The sequence below is a fragment of the Apteryx rowi genome, unplaced genomic scaffold (assembly GCF_003343035.1).
Source record: "Apteryx rowi isolate R43461 unplaced genomic scaffold, aptRow1 scaffold_636, whole genome shotgun sequence".
NCBI lineage: Eukaryota > Metazoa > Chordata > Aves > Apterygiformes > Apterygidae > Apteryx > Apteryx rowi.
Window position 1 is genome coordinate 161273 of NW_020450912.1, and position 17749 is coordinate 179021.

At 41.6% G+C, this 17749-nt stretch overlaps 1 protein-coding gene across 1 annotated transcript in view; it reads left to right on the plus strand.

The window, feature by feature from the left end:
- Positions 1-17749, plus strand: part of FAT3 (FAT atypical cadherin 3) — a 354360-nt gene that overhangs the window by 107302 nt on the left and 229309 nt on the right. The window contains exon 3 of the mRNA XM_026084321.1: positions 15356-15670. Coding sequence (XP_025940106.1) covers positions 15356-15670 — 315 coding nt within the window. The remainder of the gene's footprint in view (positions 1-15355; positions 15671-17749) is intronic.

Consider the following 17749-nt stretch of genomic DNA (forward strand, 5'->3'; position numbering starts at 1 on the left):
ACTGATGCATATTACACAGGAGAAAAACAACTTCCATTCAAAATACTGTATAAATAGCCAAGCAGACTTTTGCTGTCTTAAGTGCAGCTTTTAGATTAGCCCTGGGCAGAGCCCACACTTGTATTACTGAGTGTTTAAGAACTTAAAGCATAAAATACAAGGACATTTTTAAAAGCTAAAAAAATCACAAATGCAAATTCATATGCTAAGTGCTTATGAAAGCTTTAAACTGCATAAGATGATGGATTTGTAAGGAAGCCCATACGGAGAACACATAGTACATGTTTATGGTCTAGCCATTTACTGAAATGAAAATAAATCACTCTTCCGTTCATCCTCTTTCATTTAGAACATGTGTATGTGCAAGGGTATGTACATGTGTTTTTACACATCATATCTATCGCTAGATACATACAACATTTCACCAAGATGAATAAGTGTCATAAAGCAATAGAAGTCACTACAGTGCATAATGAGCACATAAGGGTCGTGTCCACAGCAAAGCCCTTATTTTCTGTGACTTTTATTTCATTATGGCTTGTGCTGGTGGTTTCCCTCTAGGGATCACACAGCGTATATTGGTACTGCAGCATTTCATTATTTACTTTATCAAGACATTCACTTTCCCCGCCTCTTCAGGGAGCTCAGTCTGTCTAATCATAAAACACTCTAAAATTGAGCTGCTACAGTTTATGTGTATGTGTGCATATATCAACTGGGGAATACAGTGCTGACTTCTGTGGAGTGCATGGGAGCCTTGCCCCGAAGGAGCCGGCAGTGGCTGGGGGGATGCAGACCTGCTCCTTCTCCCTTGGCTGCAAGACTGCCTGATTTGGGTCATCATTTCCTAGAAAAGTGGTCAGGCAAAGCTGGCAGAAAAGTCCAGTACCATTTACTGGTGAGGACCCTGGTGAGATAAGGGCCTGAGTTTTATGTCTTACATGAAAGACTCAGGAGAGCCCGGAGCCACAGCACATTTATTTGATTCACTCTGCTTGGAGTCAAAAGGCAGTACCCACTGAGTCACAGGTACTGTTCCCAGTAATCATGGTATGGTTGTCTGCCTCAAGGCTTTTACTTTACTGAGCTGCCTTGCCACAGTCCCTTCTGTATCTCAGCTTTCTGCTTCCTTCCATTTGCTTGTCTGAAGAAGAGCATCTCACCTGTAAAATATTTTTTGAAGATAAATTTCAGACTAAAACTACCAGAAGATTAAAAGAACGGTGGTTTCCACCAAACTCCCGTCTTTTCCTTGACCCTTCCATTTGTTACCACACAGAGCACGGAGAGTGAGACCGAAATACCATTACGGTCTGCTTGTGCGGGTCACGGTTCTGTGCTAGGTTTGCCGCCATAATCACAGCTCCATTTCCTCTGTGTTTTATGCAAAGTAGAAGATTAAAATTCTGACTGTCTTAATGGTCGTGTGCAGTTTTCCCTGCAGAGATACAACAACGCTGCTCACAGTGTCTTGGAAAAATTTCAGCATGGAAATGAATTCTAGTTATTTAACATTTTTCTATCATAGATGTGGTAGATGAGGTATCTCCCATGCAATGCTTGCTTGTAGCTTTCTCTAAGGCCCTTCTATTAGAATGATGCTTAGAAGTATATGGGATTGCTGTTGGTGATTTCCGTAGGTATTTTGCCATACTAGGAGAGGGTCAGCTTAAGTGTGAGCAGACCCTAGGTGCTGAGGACTATATTTGGTGCAAGATGTGTGGAGTTGGGGTAGGCGTTAGAAAATGAGAAAAGAAGGTTCGAAGGAAGTTGTGGGAGCACCTATCATCTGCCACGCAAAATAAGATTGTTAAAAAAAAGGGGGGGGAGGAGGAGTAAGTGTTTGATTGCATTCGGGGTAGAATTTCTAGGTCAGTCAAGTTGTCAGGTAAGAAGTGTCTAGAAGCTGGTGAATTCTAAGTAGGCAGCTCCTCAGCCTATATATTTGGCTTCAAAAGAAAGACCAAACTCTGCAGTTAGGGCTACAGTTAAATTCAGCATGTGCTCAAGCTCTGGACTGTCCTGCCCTTCTAGCTAATTCTCCAGGTTTGCAGGTTCAAGCCTTGGTTAATGAAAGGACTAGACCCAGCTTGGCAGCGGCCTTCAGGTTGCTGGTTCAGACAAGGGCATCCGTAGTTGGCTGCGTGGCCTGAGGGATGAATTGGCAGGTATCAGCTTCTCTCTCATGCTCAGATGTTGTGGCCCTCTTTGGGGTGACAGCATGGGTGGAAACACCATACCAGTGAGGTTTCCCTGCTAAGGTTCAGCATTCATGCAAAGCATGTCTCGTGGGGACTTCTTGATGGGTTCCCCACTAGAGAAAGAGGTCCAGGGGTGTGTGACCCATTCTTAGTCTTAGGAGTGAGACTGGAAATGTTCTTGAATGTGTGTTTAACAAATCTGAAAGGGAACTCCTGTCCCTCCAGAAGTGAAAGCAAGAGATGTTCCTAATCCTTGTCAGCATTGACAGGAGATCTTTCCTTCGAAGGGCTGAACTAAGTTTTGGCCTCCAGGTAACTCTCACATTTTGTCTGCTGCAGCCATGAGAACTTTAGCTCAGAGCAGAAGCAGCAGCTTGAGGAGGTTTTACACCCTCTGGACATAAAGGTTGAAAGGTGAGTTCTCTTCCCCAGCCTCTCTCTCTAAAGAAGAGAGGAAAGGATATATCTAAAAGTGTATTTAATAAAAAATCAAAAGCTTTGCCAGCTGGGCAGTTTAAAGCAGTGCGTACAGTAGTCCTGATTCAAAACAAGTCACGTCTCTTTTTTGACATGCTGGCTGCTGCATAAATCTGTCCCCAATGTGTAAATCCAGTGTAATACAGAGGAAAAACTTTCATTTTCTAGACGTGGGGAGATTCCTACAAATGTGTCTAGGTAAAACTTCAGATTCCAGTGCATCCACTTTGTATTTCATAGGACTCTGAGTGTAATGAAGAGTGTGTTGCTTTGCAAAAGAATTTTTTTTTTGTTACAATATGGAGAATGTTTATTAAGTATACTGGCTCGAGAGGCCTTGTATATAGGAAAATTGACTGTACAAAACATGAGAATAGAGTAACGTATTGTTCCTACAAAGCCACAAGGTTTGCTCTGTAAGGGCCTCTTGTAAACTGAGAGTTTCCCCTCAAATGCAGAAGGGTGCCTGGTTTGTTCACAGACTAACTACTGGCAGCTAATGGTCAGCACGGACAAAACTGAGAGATGTTGCTCCAGGCTCACCCATATGTCATGTCCAGCAGATGTGCTACATGTAATGGCATGTGCACATCTCCAAACCAGGCTCATTGGTTTCTTACATGCCCTCATATATTCCAGTGAGAAGACTGATATTTAAATTTTCACCAGGAAGCTTCTGGCTTAATACCTTACAAAATGAGAGGTAAAGCTACTGCTTGCCCAGCTGGGCTTTTTTTTCAAGTTCTCTGCAAACTCCTGGGCTATGCTAGACTGTTTTACATCTTCCTCACATTGGAGTGTCTCTTCTGCTTGTACGGGAACTCCACAATTTTCTTTGTTTGGTGAAACTTCCGTTCTGAATCCTAAATTACCTGCCATGGAAGGACACAATACCTTTCTACAGCCATAACTATTTCCATCACAAAGATTCTGGGTGGGGAGGGTACTATCTTTTCATTATATGTGTCTTGTCCCCTCCATGGGGACAGCAATACAAGGACTGTCTTGTAATAACATAAAGCTGATCAAGGGAATTAGCCGGGTAAGTTGGGAGCGATTTGGCATCCCAGCACAATCCAGTGACTCTTCTTTCTCCATACTCCTTCGATGAGTACAGCTGATCACTACTCACAACTTAATAGCGCTTAAGGCCGGAAGGGACCAGATCCTCTTGTTTCATCTCATTGCCTATTATATTTCACCTTCTTACCTTTTTATTGAGTCCAGTAATCTTTTTCTGACTAAAGTGTAATGTACATTTGGGATGACATGTTTCTCCCTCCAAAGCTTCTAGTCCTGACCTGAAGATGACTAGAGATGAGAAGGATGTATTCCTGGAATTAAGCACTCACTTTGGAAAAATAAATAATAAAGAAGGATATGAAGCTGATTGTTAATTTTATTTTTGCTGGCTTCAGTTTCCAGTCATTAGATCTTGCTCTACCTTATTTTGTTAGATTAAAGAGCCCTTTAGTTCCCAATAATATTTCCCTATGTACTTTACATGGATTTTGTAATCAAGTTGCCTCTCCATCTTCTTTTTAATAAGCTTAGCAGATCAAAGTCTTTAACTCTCTTACTGTAAATCATTTTCTCTGGTCTTCATACCGTTTTTGGAGCTCTTTTTTACATCTCCTCCAGTTTTTTGACATCCTTTTAAAGTACAATCTGGAGTCATGTGCTCTATTTCTAAGAGGTGGGAGTGCTGCTGTGCTATGCAGAGGGGATAAATCGTACTCCAGTGCTTACTCTCTGTTTCATAGTAGCCCTTTCAGACATAGCTTCTTTCCTACAATTTTCATGTTCAAGTCCAGTGTGACTATTAAATTCCTTTCAGAGATACTTTTTCTCTCCTTTTTGACTACTTTTCTGGCTTTATTTTTTGATAGAGAAAAACATAAGGTGTATTTCAGGATTAATGCTGTTACTATTTTTGTAGGGTTACCGATTTGTTCTGGGCTGGCACAGAACTGAAAGAAATGGAGACAAAGAGAAAGAAAATTACTCTATTTCCAGTATAATAATAAACTCAACAAAAAGGGGAAAGACGTTCACTAGGTGGAATATTCCTGGTAGTCACTTGTTTGCCTTGGCAATCTGTCAGGCTAACGCTCTTCAGTACTGAGGTTCATCAATAGAGTCTGCGCCCTTTTAAATTTTACTTTAGTCGAGGTAAAGTTAACATTTCCTTCTTTGGCACCAGTACTCGTTCTCCAGGCAGATGCTGGTCGATAGCCTTCCTTAGAAGTCCCATTCTGCAACAAAATTGCCCCAGGTTCCTTTCAGGTCCCTTACCAGAGATATAAAATACTTGAAGCAGGTAGGCACAGATTTTGCAGAAGGGGTCCCAAAGCACTCTTTCTTACTGTAGGCAATATAAAAGATATAAAGGTCGTTGTAAAGTAAGAAGAATGGGCACTTAAGTCCCTTGCCACTCTTGATCAGGCCTGCACTTTTTATCAGAATCCTTTAGAGTATCCTGTGTCTTTTTTTCTCCAGCTCCTCTTCCTGCCTCAGCTTTGTGCTGCTTCTGATCTCTAAAATAAAGATCTCTAAGATATTTCTGAAATAACTGGGAGCAAACCCTTCTTTTTAAACTAGGTTCCCAGTCCTCCTGTCAGAGGACACATGGGTGAGACTTTGATCTCTTTATTAATCTCCTAAAGAGGATGTGCTGCAAATGTGGGTTACTCTGGGCATTAGCCAGGCCCTTTGTGAAAGAGTGCCTCCATACAAATGGATTATTATCGAGGTTTAACAAATTTCATTGTTGGTGCTAACAATGTAAGAATTTCTGCTGATACCATCTGCACATTGCATTTCATTGTGAAGGCTACATGGATGAGCTGAAAGCACAGAAGACTTTTATAATCCATATGGTGYTCAGAAAACGAAACAGAACTTGTAGTTTGTTGTGGAAAAAAACAGATACAGGGGGATAAACGCATACAGAGGCATTATAATATTGAACAGAATTCATAATTTGTAATTCATGTGTAGCTGGAACCCCAGTAGCCACCGGAGTGCTTTTAAAAAAAGGAAAAAAAAATACATAGTAAATAGAATGAAATTATATAGTCAATTGTATTTCTTCTGAAATCACTTTAAGCGTGTGCACTGGATCTTACTGGCAGCATTTATAAATGCTTGGTGTATCTAAATTTTGTATGACACCCCAAATTGTACTTTTCATTTGTTATACTTGTTATGTTTACTGAAAATTTTAGCCTGCACATGTCCAATAGCAAAAAGTTGATCTCATAAATAGGTGCCGTATTTTGCTCTCTCTCTGAGACCGAAGAGGGAGACCCCTCTCCGCTTGGTTTGAGCTGCAGGTTTTATTTCACTGTTCAGCAGTGATGGAGTGTGTCTCATAAATGAGAGGGTTTTCTATAGTATTTATGGTTTTGAAGCCAATTTGGTTCTTTCAGAATTGTCCATTGCATGTTTTTGTTTATCCATACAAGATTATGCTTGTGATTTTTTCTGCCCAAGCAAAAAAGCGTTAAAGGAAGTTGAAAATGAATATTTCTTTAAATAAGTAGAGGGCTGTGATGGAAGATACAGAAACCATAATAAAGCCTAGTCAGGTTAAAATGTTGGCACATCTTATTTAATTTAATTCATAAATGGAAGAAGATAGAGAATTTATTTGACTAAGTGTCTGGTTCAGTGTCTTGATGATATGTTTGGAAAATTGCTCTGAAATTGATGTGTAAGTGACCTTGAAGATGTCATATTTAAGTGATAGCTCATTTTAATTTGAAGTTGTAAGCCTTCCCCCCGCCCCCTGCCAAAGAAAGCAAGCAAAGAAAGCCGGCAGCCCTGGGTTTAAGTCATTTGAAGGTATTGAAGGCAGAATCTCACCTCAGAATATARGTAATCTTGAAGGTGAAGCACCTAATCTGAGACATATTTTTTTCCAGCCTCATAAAGATGCAACTTTATTAGAAACTGTAACGCTGCAGCAACAGTGCTGCAAAGCTCAGTGTCTGCCTTGGGCGACCGCGGGAGCTCTGCTGCCCGAGGCCCCGAAGGCCAGACCAGACCCCGTGCTGGGTTGCGCATTTACCCCGCTGAGTCCCCACAGAAGGAGGCAGCACAGGGTGCCAGGAGGAGGGGGCACCCCGAGCAAATACTTGGGGTGCACAGTCACGCTGGGAGAAGACACAGAATTTTATATATTTATGTGTGTATATATATGCGTGTGTGTGAGTGTGTGTGTGTATTTTTTAATTTGAGAGGGCACTGGGCAGACCTAAACTTGATTATTACCTTGAATTAGTTAAATTTCCCCTCTCACTCTCATAAATTAAGCTGCATTTTCATTTCACGCCCTGGCCAGTCTCTGTGTGGTTGGACATGACTCCATCTCCAGCCAGTATCGAGGTCAGACCTGTGAGAGCCTAATGGTGCACCCTGACGGTGCTGCACCTCATTCAATGAACCTTGCCAGACCTGGTTTGCATTTGCACCTTCAACTTGCACTGTGCTTTCAGGTCAGCCACAGTGTCCCTGCCTTTGGCTCAAGCGTGGACTGGCCGGAAACCTCAGAGGTCGGATGTGATTTTCTCGTGTACCAGATCTGTTTTTCAGACCAACTGGCTGTGCTTGGTCTGTTGTGTGGTGGTGGTTTTTTCCATGAGCAAATGAGATTTGTGGCCATGTTACATACCAAAAAGGTTGTGTACGGAGCAGCAGCGCCCTGGTGGTCCGCACTTCCATACTGCAAGCTTGAAATGAAATCGCCACTGTAATGCACAGTGGCATGTCATGTAGAGTGAGTTGTAAACCCTTACACTGTCTACTTACATATTTATTACATGCAGACATATTACATTCATTAACATGTTGAACGTTCTGGTCACAGTCTTGATTGTTTTAGGTATTCATGAAATTGCATTTAATAATATGATCGCTAAAAGTGTATTTGCAGACTAACTCCAATCTCTGTTGAGGTAGCATTGCTGAGGATTGGATTTCTAATTTTCTTTGCACTGGGAACTTAGATGTAATATCCTGTGTAAAAACATATTTTGTTGTAACAGTAAATTTGTATAGCCAAAACATCAGCAAAATAGAGAAAATTAAAAGTTAAGCCCTAGACAGGAGCGTTACCTGTCTTGCCTTGTRCGACTGAACATAGTTTATTATATATGTTTTATAATATAAACAGTGGAACTGTAGAGTAAGCATTGAACGAGACAAAAGAATATTAGAAAACTCTACATATGTATAACCTCACAAAGTTAATATTGCTTTTGGAATCGTTCCTTGTCATGATCTAATCTGCATTTAAGTCAATGGGGACATTTCCACACACTTCAGTAGGAGCTGGGTTTTGTTTTAATATATATTAAAGCTTACAAAATTTGTGCAATAAAATAAAAATGGGAGGACACAGTTTGCACAGTGGGGGGGGCTTAAATGAATGCACTGAAATTCCATTTAATCACCAGAATAAGGAGCCTGATTTTCAAAGTTGCCTACTGTGAGCTGTGGGTGGTATGAACGATAGGTTTCCTTCATGCTCCGGTTGAGTTGGTGGTTGATGTGATACTGCCGTCCATATTCAGAACAGGAGCTAGTGAGTCATGACTTAGAAGGCTTAAAAAGAGGTGAATATAATATGTGGTTTATTCTGATTCCCACTGGCTTCAGTGGCCCCAGTATGCCGAATCGGTCTGRCCTTGGTGCTTGGGCACAGTTCACGTGTTCATTGCACTGAAGCTGTTTAATCCTATAGGTTATATTTACAATTTACCCTTAATGGAAGTAATCAAATAAATATCTGCTGAAAACGGCATAAACTCAGCTTTTACACACATCATCGCCTATTTTATGTGAGGTCCCTAAATAAAAAATACRTGGGCTAGGCATAATGTTAGATTTCTTTAAATCATGAATTTTCTTTCTTAATTGGATGCATAATTCTTATCTACAAATCATATCATTCTGGTTGTTTTTATGCTTGTTGGTGTAATGAAGAATGGGTCTGCATTCTTTTTAAACTTTTCTTCCCTATGAGAGCTCTCTGTTAAGCGTCCTTCAAAAATCATATRCGTGTTCAATGCTAGGAATATGGATTAATTCTGACATTTGCATTTACATTTTCAAATCTTTACATGACCCCCTGTTGCAATTAATCTTTGTACAGCCGTGCTCCTTCTATGTGGGGGTAGGATTTGATGTGAGCTTGGGTGTAGGAGTATAGATGGGTGGATGTAAAGCATTCATCTCAGTGAGGCCTGAYTAGAATTTTAAGGTGTTTTTTTCCTGTGTTTTAGACCAACAGTTTCTGAAAAATATCATTGTTCACCTGTTTTCTTGTAAAACTACACTTATTTATTTATTTTTGCCAGCAAGGAAATGCAACTGAGCTACTTTGGCTGATGTTCGGTGACAAACAAGGTGGTGTGTTTGCTACCRCTAGACTTGCAGAGTCTTTGATGAGGGTTATGAATAATTAGTAGTATTTCAGAATCAATGATTTTTCCTTTCTTCCTTTGAATTTAGATGATGAAACAGAGCCCTGAATACTTCTTTGTCACTATTCATTCCTGACTCTGCCTAGTTCCTGTCCTTTTAAACTGGGGACAGACCAACTTTACTTTGTAGCTGTTTTGCCCTGAGCCCCTTCGTTTTGAGATTCGAGGTGCTGGAAGTGGATTTTTGTAGCACTTTGCACCACAGAAGTGACCTTACARATTTTGATAGTGAGTTTGCACTGACTCCAGCACTGAAGTCAGGAAGAAGGCGCATGCATCACTGTTAGCCCTTCAGTAACCTTAGAACTTATATATTTTTATAGGTAGTTAAACCACCAGCCCTTTGCACTAGTGAGGAGCTGGCTTTCTGTGGGAAGGAGCCGTGCTCTGGCATTTGTTGCCCCAGGACCCCCCAGGAGCTGGGCACATCGCAGGGGACRTGCCACAGTCTCACTTCCACCTCTCGCTGCCGCTTGTGGTGCCAGACCTGCTCTGCCTCCACTACCTCCCACCAGACTCCTCCTGTCCTCTTCTGGGGCCACTCTTGGGTCAGGACCTGGGAATAAGTGGAGTCATTTACCTTATTTGGCCTTTCCTAATTTCCCAGTCTGAGGTGGAGATTTGTGCAATTAGCTTGTACTCCTGAAAAGGAACTAGAGGAATACACAACATCTTGTTATTTAGACTTTCCTCAATTGAATGACTGAGAAGAGCTGATGGTATTAAGCAGGGTGTCTCCTTGCAAACCAACTGCAGTATTTTCATAAAGAAATAACTGAGGGTTTTTCTCCAGTACTTCTGTGTGATCGAGGATTTTGAAAGAGTATGCTAAATTATTTTTGAATCTAGGCTAATAACTTGGGTGAAGAATAGGTTATGCTGTAGTAAAGTGTCCTGTCCCAGTACCAAGATACCAAATGATGGGAAATTCTGGCCCTTCTCTGGCAAGCAGTTGCTCCTGCCAGGTGTCTTCCCTGTTGAATATTTGCAGTCTCCTTTTTCTGACATCAGCTCCTAATGCCGAGGCCTTGATTTGCTTTTCTCAGCTAGATTAAAGAGCCTTCTTATTCTGTCTTTTCCCTGCCCAGCTTCTTATGGACCACCAAGTTGTCTTTTAATCTTGCCTTCAGAAAAACTACACGTAATTGAACTCCTTTCAGTGTTTGCTCTATTGAGACTATTCATGAAGGATGAGCTGACTCTTAGGAGGAACGTATGTAAGGAGCAGATATCCATGGTGATGGGCACCTATGTAAATACTCAGACTGACAGCTCCGGTAAACAGCCTCTTGCAGAGCCGTGGCAGGTCCATTCATCACGCGACCTGTACACAAAGTGCTGTCAAACGTGCAAGGTAAACAAACAGGGGGGAAAAAAGAGATGAGAAAAAAATAATGTTTTTGCGTAATCCCTTTTTGTTTCAAGAGCCTCTTGGGTTTCTTGCAGCTATAGTAAATACACAACTTTCAGATAATTTTGGAGTGGACTGTGTGATTTTTAAGAGGTCTGCTGAAAGATATACAGCAAATCGGTGGGAGAGGCAGGAATAAAATTCCAGTTCACCCACTTTTTGTCCAGTTTAATAGCCACTAGGTTCCCACTGCCTTTTTTGCCTTAGCCCATCATAACACAGCATCTCACTGTGTGCCGCTTACAGGAGCAGTGTAAAAATGTTATCCCCTTATTTTCCTGGGGAAAGAGGGAAAACAAGCCTTTAAGAGAAACAAGCACACAACCTTTGCGTTGCTGGCGCATTGCCGAGAGCTGAAGGGCTGTGCTTAATTTACATATAAATGTGCACAGAATTTTAATCAGAGATTAACGCAGTCTGTTGTTATTTTTCTTTTATAGTGTTGGTAATGCACATGGTGCTTTGCAGATCACGCAGGGCAAACATGCTTTGAGGAATGCAGCGGAAAGCATATCAGTGGCATTGCTTTTCTGATTGATGCCTGGCTTTTTTTCTGAGGGTGCCACAGGCCTGAGGAAGTGCTGGCTTCAGTCCTTTAAGGATACAGCAAAATCCAGCAGTTTTCGCTGAGGTTGGCATAAAGAGCTTGCTTAGATACAGCTTGTTAGGAATTCAGCTGCCTTGTGTTGAAATGCAGTAGTTCCTTGTGACGTAGCGCCCCAGTGGACAGGAGCACTGTGCACCCGTCTGTTTCTCAGGCTCATCCGTAAATGGGTCTGCAAAATCTCAACCTTTTTTTTTTCAATCGTTTTGAAATTTTCTGGATTTCCGATGGTGTTTCTTCATGTTTCTTGATTTGTTCAACTCAGGCACAATTACCTTGCTTGTTTCTTTTTTAATTAGCAGGCAACTGGGGAAAGTATACCACAAAATCTGTCTGGAAAAGCCTTACAACTGTACCAAAGGCCTGTTCTCCTCTCTGCTCTTCTGTATCTGAAAACAAAGGTCTATGCATCTTCTAAGGTCTTAATATCTGTTAATATCCATAAGTTCTGAAGCAAGTGAGGTCTTTACTGAATTTGTGGTGGTCTTCTACAGGGATATTCTCTACCCTTCTTATACTTTTACTCAGCCAAGCTAAGGTAGCCCAGGGCCTATCTGGATTACCCCAGAGAATATTTTGTAGCTCCTGATATCAGCTATATCAGCCTTTTTGCTTTCATAAGATAATGATGGAGAAACTCTGTTGATAGTTAAATGTTATCATTAGTGTTCAGAGTTAACACCTCATTAGGATGAAGTTTAACATTTCTCTGAGAGGTGTCATCCACAGATATGTGGAAAGATTGGTTAAAATTGGGACAGCTTTTGTGTCCTTGTGGATACTTTTTTTTTTTTTTTTATCTAAAGCTTTTTCTACTTAAAGCACAGGCTAATGTGATGCAGGGAGCAGCACTGGGGATGCTCCTGACAATTTGGACCTTGACCTAAAAAACAGTGCATTCAGTGGAGAGCTTTTGCTGATCTCAGTGATGTGAGGATCCGGCTCTGCCAGGGTTCCTATGGTGCAAACTTTAGACCCATGTTTTCATGATCAGGAAGGAGGAACTTCTTGCAGCTCATTCAAGAAAGTGGTGAAAGCTGTTCCCAGGAGCAGTGCAGGATCTCCACTTGGAAAACCTGAAGGTGAACAAAGGACTTCTGTATTTATCGAGCAGCTGTGTCGGGACAGGTGAAATGACAAGACATATTAAGCAAAAGGAATTATTCTGTAGCTGGGGCTTTTTAATAAATCAAAAGTAAAAGGAAAAATCCAGTGTAGTAGACCCACTGGCAGTTGCTAGCACTTGTTTCATGATCCTTTCCTTCTGAAATACAGAAATGCAAGGTAACTGTTGCCAGGAGTCATAAAAGAAAGGAATGACTCAGAAGATATATTTATTAGCAACTCAATATTGTTGAATTCAGCTTCATAAACAGTGGTTAATCTACTAGAAAGTTCCTTGCGCTCAGTAGGGGGGAAAAAAAACACTTGTTTCAATTTTTGTTTAAAGATCTAAAATAATTTGTGCCTTCTGAATAAATCAACATCTCCAGGAGCACTATTATTCATCTTTTTGCCTCTTCCTTGCCCACGTGGACTTATTTATTTATATATATATTTATTTATTTCCATGGGGTGTCGTTTATTATGGACTCTTCTCAACCCTGGGATGTAATTTCTCTGCTGAACTTCTAGGCATTTTCATCACAGTTCGCTACATATTTCACCCATGTTTCTACAGAAAGTCATTATATAGCACAGCCTGCTGACAAGAATATTTAGAATACTCTCTGCCCTTGTCCTACAGTGCTGTGATGCTCACTTTTGGTAGGTGAATAATATATATGATCAAGGAGGACATGGACCTGATGTTTACTGGAAGAAGACCTGAGTCTGTACATGGCTGGCATTTGTACTGCTCCTTTCCCCTTTCTCTGTTTGATCAGATTGTAGGAAAATATCTGTCTGTTCGAACTAGCGTTAAAAACATGTTAAAAAAATTCCAAACTTTAGAAAAAAAAGATGTATCCTAGAAAACAATTGCCTGTACGTCAGGCAATTATGTGGTGGGTCCTGTGCTGTCTCCTGCCCAGAGCAGAATTTGGGGGGGGGGGGGGTAGTAGGAGCCTGGTCCTGACTGCCTGTGCACCGGCAGCATCCGTTCGCGCTTGGCAGGCATTCCTGTCTTATAGCAGGATGTGGTAGTCTCTGAGGATGGAATTTATCTCCTTAACTTAGGTGACTAAAAGTCACCCTATGCTGCCCATGCAGTCCATGGAAAGAAACAGTTCCATCCTAAGAGAGGTCTCCAAGACAGATCAGACAAATCATTCTGCGGGTGCCTGTTTCTCTCTCGTCATTCAGAGTAGGATCAGTTCTGCTGTAAAACATCCGGGACAGTTTGCGCTGACATTGTTCATATCATTGGGGATTGGAGAGCTCTACCAGGCCATCACATCCATGTCTTTTGCTGAAGTCYCATGAGCATAATTTTCCTGGCTGCTCTTCAAGAACACACAGTAGACCTACCAGTTTGCTTCTAAATCAAAGGCTAATTGCTGGTATCATTTTAGGAGTTGGATTTTAGGCATAGCTTGTCTTTTGGTGTGTAAGACTGGAGCTGCAGAATAATATAATAAATTACATCTGAACTTTACCTACCTCATTAAGAAAGATTCCTGATAAGACTGGGGAGCAGGATCCTTTCTTGGCAGCCCATGCTCTGACCACGGCARTGGAGGGTGAGAACTGAGCCCGTGCACTTCCTCGGTGGCTCCTAAAGCCAGTCTGCGTGAAACACCTTTCACATGCAACTCTGGCTTCCGGTGTGCTGCTACAGACTTTAATTTGTTTTTAAAAAAAAACAAAACAATAACAACAAGAAAGCRCACTTGCCCCCTTATTAGCACTGATCTTAGAGTGCCTTCTTCCTGAATGAGGAATTGATGTGTTGCTCCAAGTAGCAGCAAGCACATCTGAGCCTAAATTCAAGTTTCTGATGTTACCATCTTGCCCTGCAGCTTCTCTACTAATTTCTCTCTCTTAACGGGACTTGCTTGTCTGCGAGGATATCCTTTTAGGATATTTCAAGCTTGAGATCCACTATATTAACGTGTCATCCAGATTTAGTGCTGAATTAGGAGAGGAAAACATTCTTGGCATATGTATCCCAGAAGTAGTGGGAAAGTGTGTTTGCGTATTTTGATGCTGACATGACCTGTCTGTGTTGTTAGGGGTACATTTGATCCTCTCTGTGTTTGCCATCAGCGCCCAAGCCAGAGAAGGTTTTGACAGTGCAAATATGAGCAGGTCTCTGTGCCAGGAGGTGTTTCTGATATAAGGGCCCTGTATCTGCTTTTGCTAAAGTCCTTGTGGTTTTGGTGTTCATTTCAGGAGGAGGATGGATTTCTAAATCACTTTAGGCAGAAATGAAGGTGGGTGGAAATCTGTCATGGAAGGGAACATGTGCAAGCAGGTAGTTCCACGGTGGGGCAAGTGGCAAGGCCTTTGCATACCTCAGGCTCTGTACAAACACACTCACTCTCTCTCATTTCTCAGGACCAGGTAGGAAACCAGCAGATGCTTTCCTACATCAGTAGATAGTGTGGGAAAACCTTTCCTTCCTCTGCGATAAAAGAGGGTATACTGCCTGTCTAAGAAATGCTGCTCTGTGAGTTTTTGATTGTTCGCTATCCCAAGATTTAGGCGTTGTGCAGTAAATTATTAAATTTAAGATTTATTTTCCAAACTTGAATTAGTTTATTTTAAACTGCCCCCTAATTTTGGGGGTGTTTTTGTTTTGTTTTTCTATAGCAAGGGCTCTGGCAGTTGTTTTAAAAGTGAAAACATCTTTCCTTGCACAATTCATTGTCAATGGTGATATCTCTTTCTACCAAGGCTTATACAAGTTAGCATCACTAGCAGAAAACACGGGCATTTCTTCTCTGTCAGCTGCAGTCCCAGCAGAGAATTGATTGTGACTGTTAGGACACTTATGAAGATCCATCTTCTTTTCCTCCAGAATTTCTTGGGACAAAGGATTGAGATGTTGAACAGAGTTTAGGAAACAATGACTGAGCTCAAGTTGCTATTTTTATTATATACATATATATTTTTTATAAGGTTGGAGTAATTAATAAATCTGAACACATTTCTGCAATATGCTCCAGTCAGAACAGATGGGATTTTTCATTGTTCCTRTTCCTGAAATACTCTGCTTTCTGTTTTTCTGCAGGAGTTATCTACACGGCGGATATTCTTGACCGGGAGACAACCAAATCCTACTGGTTGGCAGTGTATGCAACGGATCATGGTGTCGTCCCACTCTACACTACCATCGAAGTCTATATTGAAGTTGAGGATGTGAATGACAATGCTCCTCTGACCTCTGAACCTATCTATTACCCAGCTGTCATGGAAAACTCCCCGAAGGATGTATCTGTCATTCAGATCCAAGCCCAGGATCCTGACTCCAGCACTAATGAAAAACTGACTTACCGGATTACAAGCGGAAATCCTCAGAACTTCTTTGTAATCAATTCCAAAACAGGTAAGGAAATCCTACTGTCTTACAGCAGTAGGCAAATATGATTTAAATGTTTTATCACCTTGCTGCCTTTCAGGATCCTCTGACATTGCATTGCTTTTCGAACGTCGGTTTTATTAGTTATAGGTTTAAAGCATCCTCTTCATAAATGCCACATGAGTGCATTGGCAGATGACGTGATGTTACTTTTACTTCTCTTGTGCTGCTGTGGATCATTTCTCTGTAGATCACCAAATGGCTCCTGGCTGTTGCCTCTCTACTGTGCCCACAGGGATGAGACTTTGCTACACTGAACATGCAGAGCACCTCTAGGAAGTGGATTCAAGCTGTTGTAGTTTGTGATCCTTTGTAATTTGGTGCAGCACCACTGAAGTGAGTGGCACTACAGCTGTCAAGCACATATCGTTTGGCTCTGCATAACAGTAACTGGGTGTAATTCTACAGCCTCTTTTATATAAAAAGACAGTTTAGATGATCTAATAGTCCCTCTGGTCTTAAAAAAAAAATCTATGAATTTACATTGATTTGTAACAGCTGGGGATCTAGCCTCTGTGTGTAATGTTACAGATATGCTTCTGTATGCCTGGTGGTTCTTTTAAGTCATGCTGAAGCCCTCTTATTAGCTAGCCTGGGACCAGGTCCAGTGGAGCATGCACACCCTTGCAGACTGACTCCAGGGGATCTCTGTGCACTTAATGGCTTTGCTGAATTAGGTGTTGTGGGTGCCACTGTCCTGGGGGATAGATGAAGAACTCACACCAGGAGACGTTTCAGAGCTTAAACCCGAGGTCCTGGATGCTATGCTGCCTGCATACCTGCTTTCTGCTGCAGGCAGTCTTCCCTCCAGCATTTACCTGGCCATCCCTTGTTCATTATCTGCCTGGTAAATCTCCTCACCTTGATGGGGAACCTAAAGCATGTTCTGTAGCTAAAGAATCAGTGAACTGTTTCACAGGAATAGGCTGATATTTGTCAAAATACTTCAGAAGATTCATGCTCTTGTCATGTTTGTTGTAATGGGAGATTTTGGGCTTTGCTCCAGGACTTTTAGAAAGAAGTTTGATGGCAGTATCTACAAACCTGGGTTGTTTCTTGGTAGAGGATGCTTCTTTTTTTGTTCTGGGGTTTTATTTTTGTTGTTTTTTTATATCTGCTGAAAATTTCAAAACAGGTAGAAAAACAGAAGGAGTAAACCCAAGAATGAACATTTTTAGTTTGGGATAGGTAAGTAATATTCTCTAAATAGCTTTTCAACATTTGGCTGGGCAATCCCATCGCAATATGTGACATAAGAAGGGGTAGGGATCTTTTCAGGAATAAGCCCAGGTAAAGGAATCATTGAGCATGTATAATGACTTTGTTCAATATGCTGAGCCCTAAGGCACAAATCTCACTTATTTTTAACACTTGAAATGGCCGAAGATGGCTCTTCCATCTGCATCCCTTTCCTCCCTCCCCCTGCCCCATACATCCCATCTGGGCAAAATAGCAGAGTTAGGACTCTGCAATGTGTAGTGCATGTGCTCTCCCGGTATCAGCTCCTCTCACAGAGCAACCTGTTCAGCAGAACTGCTCTCATCTAGATGGCAAACAGTTTAAGGCAGGGACAAATACTTGAGACTGGCACGCTGCAGTCCCCCACAGTCCATTTGGCGTGTACCGAGCACGATGGAGCCTTAGTCTGCTGTGGGAGCACCTAACGCCCGTGTGCTATAGCTGGTAGTAGAGGCTATGAGGTGGCTCTTCATCAGTCTGGAGCAGAGGATGAGAATAGTTTTCCCTAACAAGGAGATCTTCATTTTCTTCAATTGCAGTTAACTCTGAAGATTGTTCATCTTCATTTTACCTTGAGAAAATTGCTGCCTGAGAACTTAACTTAAAGGCTTCAGAATGATTAACATTACTATTTTGGCAACCCCTGAAGGGCCCCCATTGCATTAGATGAACCTACTGGCTGGTGACCGACTGATTTGTCATGTATATGTGGGATAAATCTTCCCCTTCTGTCCAACTCACTTAGCTGCAAAATGCAAAACATCGAAAGCTGGGAAGGCTGCCCTTTTTTTTTTTCCTTTGAAAATG